The following is a 13,251-nucleotide window of genomic DNA, read 5'->3' as shown; positions in this document are numbered from 1 at the left end:
TAAAGAAGCAGAGCCTGTTTCCATGACACTTTTGTTTTGCTTTTAGTTTTGCATTGAGTTGATAAAAGTGTGACAGAATTTGATTAGCATTGAATTTTACAGTTGTTGGTTTGACTACACAGATGTAAAGTGCTGTTTGCATTCCTTACCAATCTCCAAAGAACAATCAGGCACGTCAAAACAAGTGACTTTACTGAGCTCACAGATTTTGCAGACTTTTTGCCCTATCCTAATAATGAGCAAGCAATTATCAAGGCAGTCAAAGCACAATGAGGTTTTCATGGGAAATGGTGAAATCAAGAGAATTTCCAACTGAGACGCGATTCTTTTAAGATATTCTAGACTCTGGTTATACTAAGCCAGATAATTAGGTAAAAATTGATTATTCAGGGTCCCAACATAATGATTGAATGAATCTGGGAGGAGACACAAGACATTCTGGCTCTGAAGTCCTCAGGTCCAAGCCTCCAAATTTATCCCATCATTTTATTATGGCAGTTTAGGGAGCTGGGCTTAATTTCCTGACAAGTAGATTGGCTGTTAAAAAGGATGAAACTTAACACAGATTTCAGGAGTAGCCCCAATTAGTGACTTGACATTTTATACTCCCAGAGCTTCTCAGCACAGAAAAGTTTTAGTGGGGTTTTTTATATCATTCAGATAAAAATTAATCAGAAACTGGTCATCAAACATGGCCCATGTTAAGCCTGCCCCTGCTCTGGGTAGATATCATAACCCAACAACCTCACACAGACAGCTTTAGGCTTTCAAGCTTTATCTGAAATATGACAAATTCAGAGAACACTATGGGCTCCCTGCTCTTACGTGTCCAAATGCCAACGATCTCTGTGCAATGCATCCTTAAACCAAACGTGGGTATAACTTAACACTATTGAAGGTAAGGTTCTCAGGATAATAAAAACACTCCACAATTTTTCACAATTAAGCCATTACATAAATGTTGCTTAAAAACCCCCTATATCCCTATTCTCCAAAAAATATTTTTGTGCTGGTGCACAGTGGTCCCTGCAGAAATTCGATTAAAAATGGGATATATATCTAGGCTGAATGGGTGACAGATTTGAATGCAAATTCAGCTCTCCAAGAAAACACCCCCCTAAACTAAACCTTCCACACGTGTTTGTGTTTCTACTACAGCTAAAATTCAGCAAAGATCTGTGAAGTGCACTGAAATCTGCCCCATCTTTCTCTTGATGAGAAGGACAGCGTAGCAAGAGCAGTGCTGTACCCATGGAGGCATCAGGACACAGATATTCAGCATCACATTGTGCTGAAATTGCCCCAGTGCTCTCACATTAAGGTGTGTTTGTACCACTCCTCTGAGGTCTCAGGTTTGTGCAAGCTATGTCAGCCCCCTTGGCATGATCCAGTGGTGCTGGATGCACACTAAGGGCAATCTTTATCTGTTGGATACCTTCATTTCTGGAGGAAGTACAAGGTTGAGTGATGCAGGCTGCTGCTACACTGCCCCCACTGTCTCTCCTTTCTCTGACCCCTCTCCAACTTTTAACTCTTACAGTTCTTCTTGCCTTGAATCATCAGTCAGTTCTCTGACTGCACTGGGTGATTTCTGTGTCAGAGGAGGGCTGGCATGTGAGAATAATAAGGATATTCCACAGAAGGACTTTTAAAGAAAACCTGATCTCTCCAGCATAGGCTAAGGAAAGAGGAAAATGACAGGAGAATAAAAAAAAAAAAATAGAATAGAAAACAGCAGTTCCTTAGAAAACAGGAACTACAATAGCCTTCTGCTGTGTCCATGATAATAAAGTTGCTGTTGACAGGCTTCTCCTAAAGACCCTCTCTGTGCAGTGTCCAGCATAACTGCACTGTGAGGCTCCAGCACTGCTGAAGGGGTGGCACTATTAGAAACAGTGACTTACAGTCACAGTAAGCTACAGCAAAACCTTGTGACAAGTCATTAACTTGTGTCACTACTTTCCTGACAGTGCTTTAGGAGCGAGACACAAATTCCTTCCCTCCCAAAATGCCTTGTATGAACTCAAGACCTTATCTTTTCAGAAAAACCATGAGGAAGTCTGTCTTCTGCCTCTGGTACAAAAAAATTTATTAGACTACCAAATCACATAACTCGCTCCCTTCCTTGGCTTTTGCCACTGAATGTATAGCAATAAAGGGATCAGAGGGGGAACCTATAAACCTTGGGCTAATGGAAGAAGTTTCTCACTCTGTAAAAGGGTCCATTTGCTATGTCCTCAGATAAACTGAATCAGAAATAATGAACTCAGAGGAGAACTTCCTGGGGTAAGCTCTTGTAAAGTGCACTCCAGGACAAGCTAATGATTTGTTTGCATTGCTCAGGAGAATGAAACAGGATGTTAAAACCTAAAAGGGAGAATAAGAACATAAGATCATGAAGTCTGATTCTATTCTTGCTTTGATGCAGATTTAAGTGACCTGAGGAAAAATCATCTACCCTCTGGATACTGCACTTTATCCCCACAGAGTACAGGTGACTCTCCCGCCTTGCTGCACAATTGTGTGACCTCTTCATTATTTAAAAAGATCTTGAGACTCTTAAGGTAAAAGGACAAATCTAAAAGCATTTTTATGCTAAAGAAGAAAAAGAGTAGTAATGAGAACCAAAGCTGAGCCTTGGGGAGTTCTCTCCTATCCCAATAGACCATGTTTGCTTTTAATATCCATTCAGGGAAGAAGGGGTTCAGAGACAGGGCCTTTTCTCTGCTGTTCTCTTTGGTGTCTTTTGTTCTAGGAGGCAGACGTGCAAGCAAGTCAATTTTGTCCTTTAGATACCCTGAGAGAGTAATTTGGCCTGAAAATTTCTTTCACCGTTAGAGACAGAGCAGCACTTTGGCCTTAAATAACCTGACCTACATCAAAATCACAGCCTTAACAATCATCAGTGAGACCAGTGATGTGAACAAACTTTTAAAGATGCTAAGATTAAGTTACATAATTAACCCTATCTACCTGCAGAGAAAGCTGTCAAACTTCACCAGGATACAGAAAGGGCTAATTCCAAGAACAGCTGTACCAGGTGTTTATTTCTGCCGTCAGTTAGTTCACTCAGAGCCCAGTTTGTTTAGCTCTGTGGTCAGTATTACCTTTTCCCAGGCCTCACATCACTGAAATCACAGGTAAGGAGTAAGTTGGGATTTGCCATGCATGAAGGCTGGCACTGTGTTGGAGTTTAGGTTCTACCTGTCACTGCTCCTGGGTCACAGGTAACCAAACCAACATCAACAGTTTAGCCTAAACTCCCACCCTCAAATAAACCACCCCCACTCAAGTACAGCAGTACTGAACATCAACTACACAAAAAATAGTTCACTCTGGGCTAACCATTGTGAAGGACCCTAAATCAATGAGGTAGCTCTGCTTAGATCCTCCTTTTAATAAGCTCCCTGAAGAAAGAACCAAGGTTTTTATGTTAAAAAAGGAAAATTATACCACAGTAACATACAGACTACCTCATTTTAAGTAGATAAGGTTCATATTGATTATGCCAGAACAAATCATGCAACTTTCCTCATGCCCAGTGTGTCACCAGAGCTGGGAACTGTTCCCCAGGCTTGATTATAAGTAATTGGGCCACTTCCTGGGCTGCAGTAAATCTGACCCTGTGCCTGACAGACCCTGGGAAGGGTCTCTTCGATCACTTTTAAAGCCTGGCTTTCCGCTCTTTTAATGATATTCACTCCCTGCTTGTCTCCCAGAATCTGCCCTTTAGGAAAAGGCTAATTTCCCCTCCTTTTTGTAGAGTCCTAGCACTCAAATCACATTATTTAAAGAAATTTTGCATAAAGTCAGGAACAAAGAAATCAGGCAAGATTTTTACACTGCCAGGGAAAGGGTAAAGATGTGGGAGAGATTTGCTTATTCCACAGACAAACCAAGGCACAGTGAGCACATCATAGGCTAAAGTTTAAATTTGTCACATAAGCCTGAGAAATTACACATTTAGTTTGTTTTCATGCTATGGTCAGGAGAACAGCACTGATCTTAAACTGCTCTTATATTTCACTTGAGCAGCTGAAGGTAGAAATAAAACCCAACCTAACTTTTCATAATGGATGCTACAAACAAGGCTATAAAAGTCAGAAAACAGTTACTCAGGCATTGAAATATTAATAATAGGAAATAATAATCTTAAAGAAAAGAATTTTCCATGTCCAAGATTCCTGCATGATATAACTCTGAGAAAGACAAGGAGGAGGTGCAGGCATGATGCTTGCTGCATAACCCCAGGATGAGGATCAGTGTAAGTGATGGAAAGATCAGGGCTCAAAGAGTCACTTGTATCACAGAGGACACTCAGGCTCCTAAAGAAGCAGCAGAACAATTCCCAGTTTCCAGACTAGAACTGAACATTTTCATATCTGAGAGGGTAAATCCCTCATAGCAGTATCAGACTTTCCTATTAGTGCTAACAGAGCAAATTGCAATTCTTGTTCTTGATTTTTCACTGTCCTCTAAATACACTCTTCCTGCTCCCTGCCAGTTCTTCAGCTGCCCCACAGCCACAATGACTTTTGGCTGTCAGCAAATCAGAATCAGTGTGGGAAGAAAAAAGGAATGTTATTTCTTCTGATTCATTTACTTGTCTGAGTTGAGACTGTTTTTCAAATAATTTGACTTTGACAAACGGATGCTGTGTACTCAGAACTGTAAAATGGTTTAGTAAAGACCTTAGAAAAGAAGGTCTTGCCCTTTCTGAAGGAGGAGGTTAGAGCAGTGTTCCTTTCTGCCAGTGCTTTGATGAAAAGGAAGGAAGTAGTCTTAGCACACCAGAGCTGGAAACTCCTCATAGCCTCTTAACACAGACACTCCTGAATGGCTTATGACACCAAAATCACTGCATATTTTACTGAAATAAATCACAGACTGTTGTAAAGCAGCTTTCTAATGCTTTGAAAATGTAGAGGTTTAGACTATTGTTACTAGCCAAAATGTATTAGTCTAAGTAGACCTTGTTAACAGTTTCACAGACAGTATTTATAGTTAAAATATTTATTTGATAGAGCCGCTTTTTCTTGAAATATACAAATTTTGAAAATTAATGTTTTGACTAGAATAGATTGGTTTTATATGTTGAATGATTACTATTTCACAGGCTGAAATGCAGCATGGAATCTTATTAACGAAGTGACTTTCCACACCATCCATTTAAAATAGTTTGAGGTGATCAAAACAAATGTATCAAAAGATAAGCTTGGTCAAAAGCAAAAGCTTGAAATCTTGTTTCACATAACCATTAAAGGTTTATCTTTTTGCCTGACACATGATGGTTTATCAGAATCTTTAGCACACTGTCTTACTAAATCTTAACATTTTCATGAGGTGGAAAATTCGTTTCTACTTTTGACGAGCTCCAATTCTCTCACAACTAAAAGAGCAATAACATAATATTGCAGTAAATATTAACAGCAGCAATAGGTATGATTTCAGTAGTTTAAATCGTGTTTCAGCAAAAAGGAAGAAGAATCTTATCCTGAATGGTTATTAATTATGCCATCAAATTATCCCAGGCAAAGATAAAAATGTTTGAAAACAATTGCAACTTTCTATTTGTTTAACAGCTTAAATACTAAATGTAGTCTGTGGTCTGAATGTATTGTGGGCCCATGTGAGGAGTTTGGCCTTAATTCCTTCTCTTCCCAATTTCAGATACAGAGACAGAGGTGCAAAGGGAACAAGATTATTGTTGCTGTTCTCAGCTGCCTTGGAGGCTGATGAACCCCACGGATGCAGAGCTGTGGCAAAGCTGGGACAGTTTTTGCTCAGGCAGGGCCTGTTCCACAGATACCAGAACTGCTCCAAGTCCCCCAGACGTGGCATCTGCAGCATGATTAACATGAGGTTCATGTGAGGCTGAGGGGAGTGGATTCCCACCAATACCAAGACTTTTAGGAAAAAAAAGCCAAACCACTAAAGACTGCTTTTAGAGAGTAACAAAAACACTAAGTGTGAATGAGAGAAGATAAGGGGAAGAAGTAGTACAAGTAACGCACAAAAACATTTACGTTGACCTATGCAGAAGAACCTTGTATAAATATGAAGTGAGGGATTAAAATAATTTTTTTTTAGCACAGCTACTGAAAAATGGTGATTTTTCAGAAGGCAATACTCCATAATTATTCACAGCCTCTATGGCATTTGCTCATGTTTGGAAAGAACTAAATTTACAAATGACATTTGCATTTGCTAGCTCTGGAACTTTGATCTAAAAGTACTGCACCAATGCTACATAACAACAAAATCAACCCATGCAAATACCAGCTAGACAAGAAACAGTCTGTACTTTTCCAAATATATGGGATTAGTGCAATGCTGACCAGCTTATCATACCTACCTCAGTGATCAATATGGTAAACTTAGCAAATCTTGTTTTTAGGATTAGCGAGGCTTCATTCTGCATGTTGTCATTAAAGTAAAGATTGGATCTTTACCCCACTCATAATCTAACAGCTGGATTTGCTTTGAGTACTATTTATACTGAACAGCCCTGCCATGCATAAGATGTCCAAATTTTGCAAATAAGCAGAGATCAAATTGGCAAACAAGGTGAAAATGGAGAAGGTGAGACCACATGAAAGAGTGGGGAAGAAACACAATCTATGTTAAAGCATTTTTTCCTGATTATAGCTTCCTTCACTTCATACTTTAAGTGGAAACAAGACATAGTGTAAATAGAAAATCAACATGGAGGGGTAATGGAGACAACTTTACCAAAACAGACAAGCAGAGAAAGAGGAGCACTTCAGGTGTAAGGCAGAGAACAGAGAAAGCAAGTGGTGTAAGGACCAGGAAAAAAAATGAGAAGAATGGGATTATGAAGGGCAGAGAACAGAAAAAGGTAGTATCTAAGCAAAGGCCCATACAGGCACGGCTCAGGGGTTTGGACTTCTGGATTTATTTTACTCTCACTTTTGCCTCTGGTGTATAGCTGGGTGAATCAAGTAAATTACTGGAATTGCTGGTGAGATACATCCAATGCGAAGAGCACAGGATTGGGCCATGAGTTGCAAAAGAAATATGGGGCAGGGACTGAAAAGAGATAGCTGGAGTTCTTTAATATCCAGATAGTTTGCTTAAGGTTGGAGAAAAGGGAAACAACTAAGTGAAGACAAAAGATTACTATCTTTCACACTGAATACACAGACTGTATCCAATATTTCTTTAGATGATGAAAATCCATGCTTGTTAATGTCCTGTCCATTTTATCCTTGGACTGGATTCATCAACAACTCTGGATTTACATCTGATTTTATACCATCAATCTTTTAGCAGTTTATTTCCTATGCAATCAGAGAGACAAGTAAGATTCTTTTCTGGCCTGAACTCCTGATTGTGCTGTGTTAACTGCTGTGATTTTACCTTGCCAGCAAGCCCCCACTGTGAGCTGCATGGCGATGTGGGAGGGGTGGATGGGCCAGTCGTTGGTCACCAGGTACGGCTCGTACGTCGTCCCGTCCATGTACAGTGTCACCACGGGGAACTCCACATTGACAACGTAGTAGTGCCACTCCTTGTCACAAATCTGGGAGACACAGCAAAATTAATAGTTAGCTCTTACAGTGACTGATTTTTATATCCCACATGGTTTTTTAAATTGTGTTGTTTCCAGATTCCACTCATAGAAACTAATAACGTTGTTGCAATTTCTACATCTCTAACATTAATGAAAGCTAAAACAATGTTGATAAATACTCTTGGCATATTTGCAAAATACATGCAATAAATAGAGGGTTCTTAAAACACTTTTTGAAAACAAGACATGGATAGAAAATAGAAAAATCAGACAATTTGGTATTTTCTCTGTATTTTCACATTTGCTAATACACAATATTAGCTTCTCAATATTTATATATAGTGTTGAGAATACAAAATTTCATGTAAGAGACACATACTTGGCATGTACTGGAATAGTTACTGGGGATCCCTATTAGGTTCAGATTAAGAAAATATACAGCCCTTAGTCACTAGATTGTTGACTTATTACCAATGATTGCCATTATTAACTTACCACATCACTACTTAGAAAGTCCTGTGCAACCTGCCAGGACCTCTACAGTGCTGAAAGGAACCTGGGCCATGCTCTATGTAACACAGAGAGACCAGCAGTCTGTGTCCCACTGATTTGGGATTTGAACTCACATCTTCTCCACCCTTCATCTTTTGGCCTTGAGCTTTTTCCCAGATGGTGGGAAAATTTAGGATCTTTATGGTTTCCCTGATACCCGCCAGCTTTGAAAAGCAACGGCCACAGTTACACCATACTTTCAGGATGACAACTTCAGTGTCAAATCACACATAAATTTCTGAGCTGGATAACCAGGGATTACTGCAGGATGGCCAAATTCAGCTTTAGTTCAGAAATGTATAGCTGGATGAACCCGTGCCTCTTGAGAAAGAAGTCTGGTGTACAAATATCAATGTCTGCCCAATTATTTTTTTCTGTTGTTGTATCTTTATGATTTAAAAGTTCAAAGGAATAAATCACAGCAAACTGGTAGGATGGGTGGGCTGTTTTAAAAACAAAGCAATAGTTACAACAATGGTACTTTCAAGTCTGGAGAGATTCTTGTTTTGATGTATTAAAAACTGGAAATGCTTGAATGCAGATATCCTCAGATATCTGTGCTGTTTCACAGAAGCAAGTGGCAAGCAGAAAGTGATGTTTAAACATAACACTTTGTCCTTGGCCAGGTTAAGTGCTATCTGGTACAATATCTGCCCTTTGAAAGCAAAAGCTAATGTTTTGTTCCAGCAGACATTTCAACAAGCCCTTAATCACTTCCATTTCAAACGGATACATTTATTACTGCAGACATCATAGCTCCACAGCAAGGGATAAATGCAGAAAGGGGCTACTGGAGGAAGCCTTTCTTTTGTTAGCAGCAGACAGCACAAATGTTTTCTGAAGGTTAAATGAACTGAAACCAAAATTCAAAGTAAATAAATTGGAAGACTGAAAACTTTACTGAACAAACAGCAACCACCAATAGTATTATGCAGCCCTGCCTTCCAAGGAAAAGCAGCTTGCCAAGCCCCTGACGGGCTCATTAGCATGTGATGCATCACAGCCACATGCAGCTGACATTTTATAGAAAACAAAACCTGTTTCTGAGAGACCTTGCATGGCCAAACCTACAGGATTAGTCCTGGCACTTTATGGAGAAATGTTCCACACTATTTCTGTTTTGCCACCCTAAACTGCATCACTCGGGATGCCCCAGGTGCACCCCAGTAAGTGAGCAATCCTCATGTTTAACTAAAGCAGGAGTACTTTGACAGAGCAAACCCAAACATTTTGGGTCATTTCATACACAAAGAGCACAATAATGTGTAGCCAGTGTAATTACTCCATTAGGCAGTTACATTTTTCAAAGAAAACGCTTCCTGGAAACACATTTCATAAATCCCGCAATTCAAGTCTCCTGCAGCTGGGCTCAAGTGCTTCCAAGAAAAATGCAGATGTCCAACTGTGGACATCCACACAAAGTACTTAGTAGCTTTAATTTTTCTTACACATTCTTGAACATAAAGATAATGCAGCTTGGTGAAGTCCTCGAACCATCACTTACATGCATTTCCTTAAATTTCAACACATAAACACAAAAAGCTTTGTTTTGAAGGGAATTTACACACTTAAAGTCCCAGCTCAGCTGTTCCTGAGATTTCAACAGCACGTGTTGGTCATCTTAATTGTCACACGATTTCAATCAAACTTAGGGACACAGACATGTGTCTATTCCTCCAAATGATCTTTCAGTGTAAAAACAAATATTCTACAGGGAAGCAAAAGTTACTTCCAAACTCTGGAATACATCCCAGTTATTCAGCAGCAGGCAATACTACGTGGCTGACCATTTCACAAGCAACAAAATAATGAAATAAATAATTGTGGTGTGTAATTTGTTATGCTGTCATTTCAGATGCCTTCTTTGCCTTCTTAACATAGGAAGCCAGTTTTTTCCTTGCATGTATTCCACAGTGGCAATGGAATGCAATATGAAGCAGTGAAGCCAGGAAAAGAAAATTATAAAATATACTACACTGGCAAATAAAGAAATTTTAATAATCTCAAGTTGGAAATTTATTTTAAAAATCTCATTTATAAAGCTATTCTAATGAGATAAAAGTACAGATGAGTAAGCTGGGCTTTCCAAACCTGCTGGATGGCTTGGTCTAATCACTCTATCACATCAGACTGCCTCTAGAAAGTATTAATCAAATCACAGTGAATTAAACAGCCTGAAATCCTAGTGCTGATTACAAGCCATTGCATTGGAATATGCTTTTATGAAATAGCTGAAAACAGCCTCCATATAAATCTTACAGAGTTTGTGTCCCAAGCTCTTGGCACCTTCTAATGAAAAACGTCAATTTTTGTGCTTTATATTAGAATGCTCAGGAAAAGACTGAAACCAAAGTTCTTGGTCTGAGAAGCATGTGGTGCTTAGAACCAGACTTTGGTGGTCTGAAAAATGCCCCATTTTTCAGCTTTGTCCATACAGGCCTGGCATGCACCTGTGAGAATTTGCCATTTCCAGCTCCTTGAGCTCCCTCGGGTCAGCTGGGGACACTCCTGGAATGGGGGCCATGCACCTGCTTGGCTGCACACACGAAGTCAGCCTGTGCTCCCAGAAGTGTCCCAGTGAAGAGCCATCCATGTTCAACCACGAGCCTCTGCCGAGCTTCCTGCGTGTCCCTCTAGTGCTGTTCTGCAGCGCAGGGAGCCCGAGCAGGCCAACAGCTCTGCACATCCCCTCAGTGCTGCTCAGGGCACACCCTTAGGGATGAGAAAGGCACGTGTGGCTTCCATCTTCTGCTTTGTGTGACTTTGCTGAGGAAGTGCTGTCAGGACACATTCAAACATCCTCAACAAAAGCAGGAGGAAGAAAAGGAAAGCAAAGAAAGCTCTCTGCTCACTGCACAAAGCACCACTTACTGCAGCTATGAGACAAAAATCCTTCTGCCTGAGTGGTCTGAACCACTCGTTCAGTTGGCAAAAGTGGTCTGACAACCACTCGTTTGAAGAAAGCATCTTAATCCAAATTTAAAGCACAGAGCATGTCACTGTATTCACTTCTCAATGCCTTTTGTAGCATCTTAACATGCTCTGAATCCATCACCCCCATCCTTAGTCATCATTTATTACAGCACATCTAAAACACTGTGCCTGCTTTGGGCCCCTAAGTACAAGGAATATTTAGATAAACTGGAGTGAATTCAGTGGAGAATCATCAGAAGGGCCAGCTCTGGCCATATGAGGAGAGGCTGAGGGAACGGGGATTGTTCAGCCTGAGGGGAGGCAGCGCTAGGGAAGAACAACAGCTAGGGAAGAACAGCAGCCAAGGCAGAAGTGACCACAGACAGGCTTTTCAAAGTGGACAACTCTGCATTTTTATATCACCTCACTAAAGAAGGCAGGGAATATTATACTTAATGGCATTAGCATTATTCACTCAGCCACAATCCCCAGGACAACCCTCTTGGCCTTTTTCTGAAAGCAGCCAAATGCTTTGTGGCTCTGCTTCAAAACCTAGCCCCCACTACCCTGGTTCAGAGGACTGAAAAGAAATGAAAATTGGATGGGGAGAGGGGTATTGCTTTGAGTTTAAAAAAATACCACCTTTTTCTCTCCATCTCTAAAAAAATCCTTCTGAAAGAGCTTTTTAAAAATTTACAAAGTTTTGCATTGTTCTTTTTCTGTTGATTCCAATAATTTTGATAGATTTTTTATATATTTTGAGACAACAAAATATTTTTATTACGCATTTTGGACATATTTTTATAGCACTGAGAGAAAGCAGTGCACTGCTTACAAACAGGAGCTAAAAGGAAGGTTCTGAAAGACTGTTTCATTACACTTTAAATCAGGACCTAAGGAATAGTGCCACTGCCACAAGAAAGCCTAAAAAAGATATTAATTTGGAATTGGTTGGCAGTGGATTTCATATAAATTTGAAAAATTTACATATATTTGCAATTTTTCAAAAAAAAAGGTCGTATATTTACATATGTAAATTAAAAAAAAAATTAAGCATTTTAGGCATTTGTTGAGTCATTCTGCCCGAGATTGGTGAGTTTGCATGAAGGCAATTCACAGGTGAGCACAGAGAGCCTTCCTCCTCTCCCACTCTCGGGTTTAACAGGGTTGTCTCTGAAATGGGATCTTTAAAGCCACTGAATTAGCTTTAATCTGTTACTTTAGAAACTCATTGATTATCTTAATCGTTTTCCTATTGTCAGTTGTCTGCAATTAAGGCACGTTAGTTTAAAAGAAGAAAAGGAGATACCTTGGGGCATTGCTGTTGCTATAACTGCAGCTTCCTTTTGATTTCTTCTAATAAATCTTTGCCTCAAATTTCAGTAGCTGAGCTACCTGCAAAAGCTAAGTGGTATAAAAAAATAAGTTACACAGCTGACTTTTTGAGCTCTTTTTCTCATTGTCTATAAGCACTTCTTTTAAAAATTATTTTATTATCCCTACACCACCAGGAACAGAAGATAACACTGCTAAAAATGTCCTGGTGGAGATCTCAAGTGCGTAATTCAGTATGCAGATACTCAGTGTGAAGGATGGCATTGCTTCATTGGGTACCTGAGTTACCTGGTGCCTTTCTGTTGTCTAATACAATGAAGAAAAATCTGTTTCTGCTGTGAATATGTGGTTTTATGGTAAAAGTCTGCTTTTGTGGGAATCAACAGATAGTCACTTGAAACTGGCTTTGTGCTACAGTACAGTCTGTCAGCATATTCATTTTGGAGAAGAGCTTTTGGAAATAAACAAAAGCAAAATGCAAACACTGACTAATCAAATCCATTCAGTCACATTAATTGCTGTATCTTATAGCATTTTTTATTCTATCTCAGTAACAGGCTCTGCATGAAGACCTATTTGTCCTCATGTGTTGGCTTTACTCAACCTATTGCTTCATTGGAAATGATTAAAACATCTCTGGGAAAGGGTTTGGATAGTCTTGACCACTAAGTGAAGGTGCACAGATTGCAAATAGGTCTCCAGTATCTCCACAACCTCTTCAGAAAACTTTAAATAAAGCTCTAAAATATTCAGATTATGTACCAGGGTTTTTTTTTTTAAATACTCTCTTTGTGTTTTGTGTTCTACATTTCTCCTTCAGCAGCTTCTTCACACGGCACTTTCCCCCCCCGTCTGTAAAATCAATATACCCTGTCTCTGCAGTGCCAATAGATACAGTATGGAAATAGTAATTAAGG

The 13,251-nt window shown here is 39.6% G+C and overlaps 1 protein-coding gene across 1 annotated transcript in view; it reads right to left on the bottom strand.

Moving 5' to 3' along the window:
• CLSTN2 (calsyntenin 2) overlaps positions 1–13,251 on the bottom strand; it is a 190,758-nt gene that overhangs the window by 27,128 nt on the left and 150,379 nt on the right. The window contains exon 8 of the mRNA XM_032119231.1: positions 7,381–7,543. Within this exon, the coding sequence (XP_031975122.1) occupies positions 7,381–7,543 (163 nt within the window). The remainder of the gene's footprint in view (positions 1–7,380; positions 7,544–13,251) is intronic.

Source organism: Corvus moneduloides, chromosome 10 (assembly GCF_009650955.1).
Source record: "Corvus moneduloides isolate bCorMon1 chromosome 10, bCorMon1.pri, whole genome shotgun sequence".
Taxonomy (NCBI): domain Eukaryota; kingdom Metazoa; phylum Chordata; class Aves; order Passeriformes; family Corvidae; genus Corvus; species Corvus moneduloides.
This window is presented reverse-complemented; position numbering and strand designations above follow the sequence as displayed.